At 33.2% G+C, this 11,040-nt stretch overlaps 1 protein-coding gene across 2 annotated transcripts; it reads right to left on the bottom strand.

Moving 5' to 3' along the window:
• Positions 1-624: 624 nt before the first annotated feature.
• Positions 625-9,452, bottom strand: LOC132126306 (interleukin-12 receptor subunit beta-1-like). 2 transcript variants are annotated; one of them, XM_059537491.1, is made up of 15 exons: positions 9,201-9,452; positions 7,737-7,860; positions 7,396-7,571; positions 6,752-6,888; positions 6,637-6,670; positions 6,030-6,170; positions 5,850-5,929; positions 5,532-5,751; positions 5,165-5,305; positions 4,985-5,083; positions 4,024-4,167; positions 3,766-3,915; positions 3,537-3,621; positions 2,094-2,163; positions 625-1,703 (listed from the first exon to the last, which is right to left on the bottom strand). In XM_059537491.1, the coding sequence occupies exons 1-15, from the start codon at positions 9,253-9,255 to the stop codon at positions 1,353-1,355; spliced, it is 2,007 nt and encodes a 668-aa protein (XP_059393474.1). In that variant the 5' UTR covers positions 9,256-9,452; the 3' UTR covers positions 625-1,352. The 2 variants fall into 2 exon arrangements, with proteins under 2 accessions (XP_059393474.1, XP_059393473.1); XM_059537490.1 differs by having other exon boundaries at positions 626-1,703; positions 7,737-7,863; positions 9,201-9,451.
• Positions 9,453-11,040: the final 1,588 nt, after the last annotated feature.

Raw genomic sequence — 11,040 nt, 5'->3', positions numbered from 1 at the left:
TTATTTAAATGTAGCTAAAATAAATTGATTGCAATCCCTTACATTACTTTTTTTTTTTTTTTTTTGTAAATTCAATGAATCATTTCTTTTCCATAATAATAATTTTCACTTTTTTGTTACCCTGTTTATGAACACTCTCAGAAAAAAATAGGTACAGAAGAACATTCTTTAAAATGTACATCTTTGTACGTCATCTGCCCCTGAGGCGTGCATTGGTACTTATTTGTACTTTTTGAAATGGTTCCGCCTCACAACTTTTCTCCCTTTTTTTCTTTTTTCTGTTTTTTTTTCTGTTTGTTTTTTTTTTTAGCGTGAAAAGTATAGTTAAAGAAGTGTTGTTAAAAATCTGATAACAGACTAAAATGTCGGTAATCTTTAAAAAATAAGAATATTTTTAAATTAAATGAGGGTACCAACATTTGTTGTCAGTACTTAAGAATGTAAAAAAAAAAAGAGGTAAAAAACAAAGATGATTCATATTCAACTACTTGCAACTCAGATGTAGATTCCATACAGATTTATAATGGTTTTACAGTAGCAATATAAACTGTAGTAACTATGGTTAATATAGTAAAACCCCAAACTCTTGGTTTTGTGATGTCTGTCTGTTTATTTAAATATCTTTTCTGAGAGATTGAATAGCTCTCCCTAGTGGACAAAACTGTAAATGTATAAATATATACTCAGCTGTGTACTATAAATGTTATACTACAAATGATAATTATTATATACATTTATAATAATAAAATTATATTAATAACATTTCTCTTTATTACTGATGTTTAAAAAAGTTTAAATATTTTAATATTTTTGTGGTTATTGTTTCTGAAGAGAATTTCTCTTGGTTTCTCTGCTGAAAAGAAAGTTCAAAAGAACAGCATTTATTTAAAAAATAATACATTTATTTATTAATATAAAAGTCTTTTCTGTCACTTTTGATCAATTTAATGCATCCTTTCTGAATAAAAGAAAGGTATTAATTTCTTAGAAAAAAAATCTAACTAACCCTTAACATTTAACTGTGATGCACCTGTATGTGAAGAGTACAATAACGGTAACTTTATCACTAAAAACACCAATAAGCAGTATACTTCATATATAGACATAATGAGAATCCAGAATGTGACGTCAGTGACCACAACAAAAGCTTAAGAGTGAGAATGTGTTTGAAACCTCAGTAACTGCTGAGAATCGCACTCTCTTCTCAGAACTGGGTGATTTCCAGCATTATTTTTCAGGTGCACTTTAAAGACAAGCTAAAGATGCCCTGCACCTGCCTGTACAGAAGACACATGCAGCAGAAAGAGGAGGTTTGTTTAGGGTTGTTTATTTGTCCCTACAGTCAGGTTCTATTATAGTGACGTTATGTCACACTCCAAGACTCGTGTTTCAAAGAACAGGCCATCTCTGTAGGTGGGCTCTGTTTCATTGTCCCTTGAAGTGCTGTCTGTCATGTGAAAAGGCTCTGGCAGCTGTAGCATCTGTCCTCTGTAGCTAGGATTCGGATAGCAACAGGATTTCATAGAGCTGAAGTCAGTAACTCCACCCTCTCCATCTTCCTCATCCTCCTCTTCAAAGACAACAAGCCCAAAGTCTTGCAGTAAAGTGCTCTGCTCAGGAGTCACGTTCTCCCTGCGTTTGCTGAGATCTTGGCGCAGTAAGAGAATGAACTCATGCACCTCCTCCAACATCGGCCTCTGGTCCTGCGACACAAATGTTTCTCATTTGGAATAACTTGCACTAATGACTCATGCACAAAACAATTGATTTAATTACAAAATATACTTTGCATCAAATTTATTAGTAGGTCAATCTATAATTTATGTAAATAGGGTGAGCTCTGTGAGATGCAGCAGAGCTTTCCTTTACTCTTTTTCTCTGTCCGATAGCTGCTTTCAAGGTAAGTCACTGCAAATGTGCTGATGAGACGTGTTGTGGTTGGTATTTTGAACTCACCACAGATTTTTGTCTGCTGACAGTGAAGGGAGATTTCAGAATTTGGGTCATTATAATATATTCTGTCGAGCCTTTTTAAAATATTAAGGCTGTTTTGTTGGAAATGCTTTGATTCTTCAGCAGTTCGTGTTACTAACCTGCTCTTCCGGACATCTGAATTCTGCTGCATCAATCACAGGGATGGGTACCTCAGGTAGCAGCTTCAATCTGTAAAGTAAAGAGACAGTCACAGACATTTAACATAAATATGTAAATACATTTAACAGAAGTGTAAATATATGTATGTGTGTGTGTGTGTGTGTGTGTGTGTGTGTGAATATATGGGTTACACTAGATTAAAGTTGTAATATATTTAATAAAATCTAAATTAGTACAAGAATAGTCAGTATTGCAAGAACAAATATTTTGAAAATAAATTCATAATTACAAAAACAACATTGTAATAATACAAGAGCAAAGTTGTAATATTTAAAAAATCTAAAAGTCTAAATAATTAGATTAGAGAAGTAGTATTGGAATAAAGTTATAGTATTATAAGAATAAGGTTGTAATATTTTGAAAATTAAGTCAAAATTATTAAATTAAATAATATTTTGGAATAAAGTTGGAATAAACTAATTAAAAAATGAGAAAAACTAATTTCAAGAATTTCTCTTTAATATTTTAAGAATAGTCTAGATTATGGTAAAGATTAAAGTTGTAATGCTTTAAGAATAAAGTCAAAATGATGCAAATTAAGTCATTGTATTACAAGAATAAAGTTGTGATATTTAGAAAAACTCAAAAATATGACCAATACAAGATTAAAGTTGTAATGTTTTGAAAAACTCAAAAATATGACCAATACAAGATTAAAGTTGTAATGTTTTGAGAATAAAGTCAAAATGATGAGATCAAGTCACTGTAATATGATATTAAAATCATAATATGAAAAAAAATTTACAATAAGAAGAATAAATTTTTAATGTTTTAAGAATACATCAAAATGACAAGAATAAAGCAGTATTTTAACAATAAATTATGACAATATTAGGTTAAAGGTGTAATATTTCAAAGAAAAGTTCAAATTAGCACATTCAAGATTAAAGTTGTAATAATTTATGAATAAACTCAAAATTATTAGAATGTAGTTATTTTGAACATAAAAAAAAGTGATATTATGGGATCAAAGTTGTAATATTTTTAGAACTAAGTCAAAATGATCAGAAAATCAGAGCAATACAAGATTAAAGTTGTAATATTTTAGGAATGGATTCAGATTTACTAGAATAAAGTATTATTTTGAGAGTAAATTCAACGCAGCAATGCGAGATAACAGTTGTAATGTTTTAAGAAAGTCAAAATGACAAGAACAATTTATTTATTTTACAGTAATATTTTGAGAATAAAGTCAAAATTATTAAAATGAAAGTCGCAGCAATACAATATTTTTTCAATAAATATTTTTTTTGGCATCCCTGGCAGTCGATCCCATGATCTTGGTGGTGCTAGCTCTATGCTCTGCCAGTCAAGCTGCAGGTTATGAACAATATAACATATCTTGGCCTTCAGTCAGGCTTTCTGGTTTATGGTAATCTCACCTCCTGGCAGCTACAGAGCAGATTACAGTACACAAGAGGGCCACCACACAGACGATCAGGATGGTTTGGTCCTGCCACGATAAGCCTGAATGAAATGGCAGAACACATTTGCTGTTGGCAGGTATATTCTCACACCTCATTGTGTTTCTTTGACAAAAAGCAGACAGTCAAAATAAACCTTTCAGTTCTGCTTAATCATTTTCATTTGGCAGTGACTGTGCTTCAGTACCCATTTCTTTGGAGTGTGTTTCAAAGTTCACCGTTGAGTTCGGCCCATTACCAGCTTCTGTCCTTCCAGATATAGATACAGTGTAAGAGGCCCCTGGGTGGAGCTCCTTGATCAGGAAGCTGGTTTGATTTGCTGGGACTTGATGGAACTCTGAAGCAGGAGGAACAGAAAGCAAAACATTGATATGTCTGTAATGGATTAGACATACAAGTAAAAACTGTCCACAGCAAATAGTAATACTATAAACGTTCAGCTTACTTGTGTTTCCCTGTCCAGATATCCAAATGCCATAATGCTGTAGAAATCCTTGCTGCGCCGCCACAGGAATGGAAAGCCAGCTTACCACAGCTGATTCATGTGTGATGTCAGAAATATTCACATTGGCTGGACCATGAATAGGGGCTAAAACAAATGCAAATGTTCCATTGTGAAATTAGAAATCACATTTTTTTAAATAACCTACTCTAAATAGTCTAAACAAGGGATGCACCTCATTGTACCATATCAGTTATGTTTTAAATTGATCAATATCAGGCAATATTGGACATTTAATCATCTAATTTTCATTATTTTGACATTTATTCATCGTGAAACACCCATTGAAAGTTAATCTTTAACCTGTGGTGCTTTTTATTTATTGCTTTTCACATATTTTATTAATTATCCTAAATTCAAAAGCTTAAACACTCAAAATGCATCTGGTGAAAACTTTTGAAATCAGACATTGTATTACCGTGGAAATGATACTTTAAAACCTTTAAGTGAGCTCATTCCCCTATGGATGGTGTCAAGTGTCATATTACAAAATGTTAAAAACGAATCTGAACTTTTTCTAATCTTTCGTTTTACTTATCTTTGGAATATTTTGGCTATTTTTGGTATATCGCCTTAACACAGGAACCTCACTTTTTGTGATGTCAATTTCAAATTTGGAACGTAACAGTTAGATTTGTGTTTTTGATTTTACTTCAGGAGACTATCATTAGCATTTATGAATTACAACCACTTAAGTTTGGATAACACGTGTATGTTCAAATATATCCATTTTTCATACTGTACATTATAAAGATTACCTTCAAGCATTTTCCGCTTCATTTTAGATGTTACTGTTTCATTTTTACATTTGTAAACAAAATCGTATTTTTATTTCAGTCATTTATTGAGCATAACACGAAATTAATTAACCAAATTTACTGGCACATCCTCAGTCTGAACTTACCTTTCTGTTTTGAGTAAAAAGGACACATAATGGCAGTTTGATACCGTTTATTTCTTATGGTGTGAAGAAAGTAATAATGACGAACATAATGCTCAACCTCTGTAATTAAAACCAGAGACAGGAGTTAGCTAATATGACACATAATAAAATGCTTTAAATTGGATGAATGGACGAATATACCATCTTTAATGTCCTTGAACAATTTTTTGCCTGAGCTATGTATTGTCTCTGGTCGGGTCTCACCGTCTTCCAGCTTGTACCATTCTAAGCAGGTTTTATTATCAGCCATGATGATATTTAAGGGCATGTCAGAGTTGCAATCTGAAAAGACAAAATTTCATATGAGTTTCCACTTTACGGTTTCCTCTCAAGGTTTTTTTTCTCAGTTTTACCAAAAAAAAACTTGTGGCATATTTTGAAAGAGCAATTTTTAACAACACTAAAAGACTCTCAGTCACCAAAAACCCCCACAGCTTGCATCCTGCGATAAGCGCTCATACTCATACTCTAACACACATTGTACCTGAAAACCCACGCTAACACTTACAGTTCAGATGCTTCACAGCAGGAATGACGATATGCTGTCGTGGTGAATGTCCAACATTGTTAGATGCAACAATGGAAATATTGACCTCTGAATATGCTATTGTTGTATTATAGCTTTGATCCTTAGTTTTATGTTTCTTTTTCTTGTTTTTCTCACAAGGCCAATCCCAGAATTTCAGGATGTACTTTACACCCCCTACAGACTCTTCAGGAGGTGGAGCCTAAAGAAAACTACATTTTAGCATCATTGAAATCAAATCTGATTTATCTTCGACCCCACAAAATCATTTCTGATGTACCCTATTCCTTTAATACTTACATCCCAGAAGAGATTAATTTCCCTGCTACCATTTTTCAGGTCATTTTCTTCCCGGCGTATTACAGGTCCGCGCCTGATTTCTGTAGAGAGGTGACATCTGTTAACGAATATTTTCACTTATTCACTTACTTCTCACTGTGAAACTGCAGCACTCATTGCCGGATACAGCTGAAATCGAACCTGAGGGAACATCCACCGTTTGGCTCCAGTCACTCCAGAGAGCATGTAGTGAGTCTTCACATTGATGTGCATGCAGTTTGGCCTGCCGCCTCAGCTGGATCTGGTAGACAGTCTGGTTCTGTAGATGTAGCATGTGGAAATCTACAAGCACATCTCAATCAGTTTTTTTCTATTTTTGGAAGGATGGGCACAAAATTTCAACCTCATTAGAAATACGTGACTGCAAAACCTGTTGCTCTGGTTATATTTTCATGCACTTGTCAGATGCAGGGTTTGTTGAACAGCACATTGTCATGAAAAAATGTTTGTACAAAATGGTTGGAATATATATATATATATATATATATATATATATATATATATATATATATATATATATTTATTTTATTTATTTTTTTTGAGTTCTAGAAATTGCATAATGTTTCATAGTATTTTTCAAAGCATTTCATATTGTTTTATTTAAAATATATATATATATTGTTTTGGTTGAAAATGAAAAAGTCAACTCTTTTTTTTATAAACACAAGGACAAATCACTGATCAGACCATTCGGACTACTTTATTTCTGCACATGTATAATAATTATTAAAAGAATAAGGACTCTAACCTTCAGTAGTGCTGTCCTTGGTTTCAAACGTTTTCTACAATCGGAGAACATAACATTAGCAAAATAACAGATTAATTTCAGAATTTAAAAATATCAGATTTCTGAAACGTCTTACATTCTGCCATTCAGAGTCTCTTTCTCTCCATCTGATCTCATATATAGCACCCCTGTTATCCTTCGGTTTGTCCAGTGTGAGATTCAGGATTCCAGCTGACCTTTTCATGCTGATAATGCAAGGTTTACTGTATTTGACTGTTGGCAACATAAGTATACATTAGCAAAATGTTATGCTTCATTGATTTCTGATCCCACCATATGTATATTGGCCATCATTAATCTAGTATAAATTTAAGTCCCTTTAAGACAAGTCATGTCACTCGATGGCCATCTTTGAAACCCCTCTCGTTTCATCTCTTTGAATGGGGAAACATCAAATTCTCCAAAACTGTTCACTAAGCTTACGATAAAATTTCATATTTGAAATCACCAAAGAAATCTGACAACAACAATGTCATAAATGTTGTTGCTTTTGCTCAAATAGCTTTATAAGAAGCTTACTTTTTTTTCAGGCTAATATCAGCCAGTGCACATGTCCCTTCTAATGCAGTGACACACTGACTTTACCAATTAGTGATTGGCTCTTTCATTCAGAAGGCGGGGCTTCTTGTGATCGAGTCGCCATATTTAGCATTGCATTTTTCCCCATTCAAAACTATACGAGTGACACGTCTTGGGTATTCTATAGTCTTTGAAACTTACCCATGCATTCAAGGATGACTGAAGTTTTGGTAGAATTACATGTGAGGTTGCCCACTTGTGTCTGTACCCATATTTCTGTCTTTCTTAATGGGGTTCCTAGTTCCTCCAAGAAAAGGTCTGCCTGTGCTGGTTTGATGGACTTCACATGCATACGGAAACTGTTTTTTTCAGGGTCCCTGTGAAAGTTAGATTTATGATGACTGACATGCATTATCAAGCCTCAGTATCTGTTAAATCCAGGTTTTTTTACACACAGTGGAACGCATATACACTTTCTTGCAACTATGAAGACAACATGATTGGTTTGTGTTACTGTCATGCCTCGTGTTGATTGAACTCACCAAATATGGAGAGTGTGTTTTTGACCCTTCTCAGGGTTTCTCTCGTCCCATTCACAAATGAAGTCCTCTGAAGGTTTAGTTGAAGATTTGTAACAGTGTGGACTACTTGTAGGAACACATCGTGCTGCTTTAAGAACATTTAAATAATGTAAAAAATCAGCATCTGCAAGTTTGACTGTAACTAACTCAGAAATTGAAATCTGAAGGAGCTTTATTGTCAAGTACAGTTTGTTTACACACACACACACAGAAGGCATTTGTCTTGGTGACAGGAGCTTTCACAAAAAGTATAGACATATAGAATATGTGTGTCAGCTGTGTGTGTGCACTTTGGATGGGTTAAATGCAGAGCACGAAATCTGAGTAGGTCACCATACTTGGCTGTATGTCAAGTCACTTTCACTTTGTTTTTGTTTTTTTAAACAAAAAATACAAAAATGAAAAAAAAAACAAATACAATGCATTACTAATTTTTTCATAGTTTTTTAAAGAAGTCTCATTATTTGCCATGGCTGAATTTATTTGATCCAAATTATTGGATTCAGTAATACTGAAATATTATTGCACTTTTTTTTAAATTTTTTTTTATTGAATTTAATTTATTCCTGTAATGCAACGTTGAATTTTCAGCATCATTCGTGACAGAAATTATTCTAATATGATGATTATTAATGTTGAAATGTTTTTGCGGCTTATTATATTTTTTGGAAACCATGTCAAACTAGCATTCAAGTTTGGGGTAAGTAGTTTTTTTTTTAAGAAATAACTATTCATCAAGAAAGTATAAAAATGATCTGAAGTGATAGCAAAAAAGTTTATATAAATGCTGTCCTTTTAAATGAACACACACACATATATATATATATATATTTCCACAAAAAAATCAAGCAGTAAAAATAGTTTTCAACACAATAATATGCACCAGATCGACATATCAGAATGATTTCTGAAGGATCATGTGACACTGAAGACTGGAGAAATTATGCTAAAAATTCAGCAGTTCATCACAAGAATAAATTACATTTTAAAATATTTTAAAATAGAAAACCATTTGTTTATATTGTAATAATATTTCACAACTTAGTATTTTTGATCAAATAACATTTAAAAAATCTCAATTATTCCAAACCTTCGACCAATAGTGTGTAACCATTTGAAGTCATCTGTTTACATTTCAATATGTATGTGACTTTTTAAAGGGGTCTGATGTAATGATAAAAACATCGTCAAAAATGCGTAATTTGTTAACATCCTGTGGTTTATAGTTTTTTAATGGCGGTTTTGTCAAATGGCGCTTGTAGGTCACAACACTGATAAAATCTACACACCATCTAACACAAGAGCACAATCATCTAAAATCTGTATCACTACTTCCATAAAACACTAGCAATCTAATCTCAGTATCATCTGTGGTGTTGTGTATGTGCTAACAGACATGACTATCAAAAGCAATGACATACATACCTTCAGTCAAACTGACGAAAACAACAAGCACCAGCACAGCCACTCTCATCCTCATTGCTTCTAGTGTTCAGAAAGCTCCTCACTCATGAGACATGACCAATACACAGGCGAGCCAGAGTTCACATTAACGGTCGATGTGTTTAAAGTCATCTAGACAACTGAGAGCTGAAGGTGTTTAGTCTGTGCGTAGCTACTAGTCGTGTGTTTCTGAGGCAGAATGAACTGCTAACTACTGCAACACCACAAACCACAACATGAGAGCAGCAGGGGAAGCTTGTCTCACTTTATGAGAAAAAACACGTTTGGTTACCTGCTACACCTCTTAATGTCGTGCCTTCACCTTCAAATGGGAACATGCTGGACGGAGATGCTAGTTGGCTTGTTTACAGATCATAAACTTAAATGTACAAGCCTATTAGGATCGCTTTCCAACCAAATCATCATTAGCCTGAGGTGGGCAGCTTTTAGTAAAGTGGTGCTTCAGAGTTATCAGGATTTGACCCCTGAAACCAACTCCATTTTTACATCCTCTTTCATTTGTTAGTGTCTCACTCTTCTTGAATCATCATGAACTCAAAAAGAATGTAAATACTTGTAACTATGTTAAAACTTTATACCTGACTCAATAAATGATGGCAAAAATTCCCTTTTACTTAAATATCACAACAGTAATCCCTGTAATGATGCATCATCTTTCATCAACTGAACCTTCTATATTACTAATGCCCAATTATTTATTTTATTTTATTTTTTTTATTTTGTTTTCTTATTTTATGTTTTGTTTTGCTTTGTTTTGTTTTGGTGTGCGTTTGTTCTCTGAAATCTCGGCCAGGCTTATTTCTATTTTTGAATTTTTTAAGTATATATAAAAACACACAACAAAATTACTAAAACTTTAACTAAAATTAAAATAATAAATATAAAAATAAAAAATGATTCAAAATATTAATTCAAATTTTTATAGTATCTCAATTATACTAAAATAGTAACTATAGTATTTCAATGACACTGATCTCAGCTCAGTCTGTCTACGTTTCTTAAGACTACTGTACCTCCTGTGTATTTTACCGTGTCTGTAAACCTATGAAGGTTTCTGTCAAATGATCAGGGCAAGTTGGTTTCACTTGTAATATGTGTTTGTGGGATGAATAGGAAGGCGTCAATTTAACCACACTTTGTGGGTACTCTTACTGTAATATTAACTGCTTCCTGAAGTTATTAATAGTAACTGTGTAGCTAAGCAGTGAAGGTATGTTTAAGGTTCATCTGAGAGAAGGGCTTTCCAACTTCATTGAAGTCTCTCCAGAAATTAGAATGAAAGTCATATCAAACACCGTACTTTTGTGTCTTTGTGATGACGGCAAATTTGTTAAAAAGGTCAATGGAAATGGTTTCTGGAAATGGTGACATTAATTTCCTGTGACACTGACTCTTGAGAAAATATTTTTTAAAAATCCAAAAATTTTCATATGTAAAAAAAATAAATAAAAATACTAAAACATTTACAGTAAGTAGCTACTACTGAAACTAAGGTTATCATGCATGTACTGCACTCAGTTTTGTTCTTTTTCCAACTGAGAGAAAGTATTAAAGCAGCTAAATTAATTACAGTACAAATTTAGTTCTGAATCATTACATATATTACATATATTACAAATTAATTAGTTTTATGTTTTATTTACAGTAGAAAATAACTAAAGCGAAAGTGAAAGTGACATACAGCCAAGTATGGTGACCCATACTCAGAATTTGTGCTCTGCATTTAACCCATCCAAACTGCACACACACAGCAGTGAACACACACCCAGAGCAGTGGGCAGCCATTTATGCTGCAGAGCCC

The sequence above is a fragment of the Carassius carassius genome, chromosome 44 (assembly GCF_963082965.1).
Source record: "Carassius carassius chromosome 44, fCarCar2.1, whole genome shotgun sequence".
NCBI lineage: Eukaryota > Metazoa > Chordata > Actinopteri > Cypriniformes > Cyprinidae > Carassius > Carassius carassius.
Note: the sequence above shows the minus strand (reverse complement) of the source record. Positions and strands in the feature narration are given on the sequence as shown.

Bases quoted from the DNA above. Each gene is read 5' to 3' on its own strand.
- LOC132126306 (XM_059537490.1), bottom strand. From the start codon at position 9,255: ATGAGGATGAGAGTGGCTGTGCTGGTGCTTGTTGTTTTCGTCAGTTTG. The intron at 7,572-7,736 runs GTGAGTTCAATC...TAACTTTCACAG, and splicing joins AAACACACTCTCCATATTTG to GGACCCTGAAAAAAACAGTT. The intron at 5,306-5,531 runs GTAAGTGTTAGC...TTGTCTTTTCAG, and splicing joins TGCTGTGAAGCATCTGAACT to ATTGCAACTCTGACATGCCC.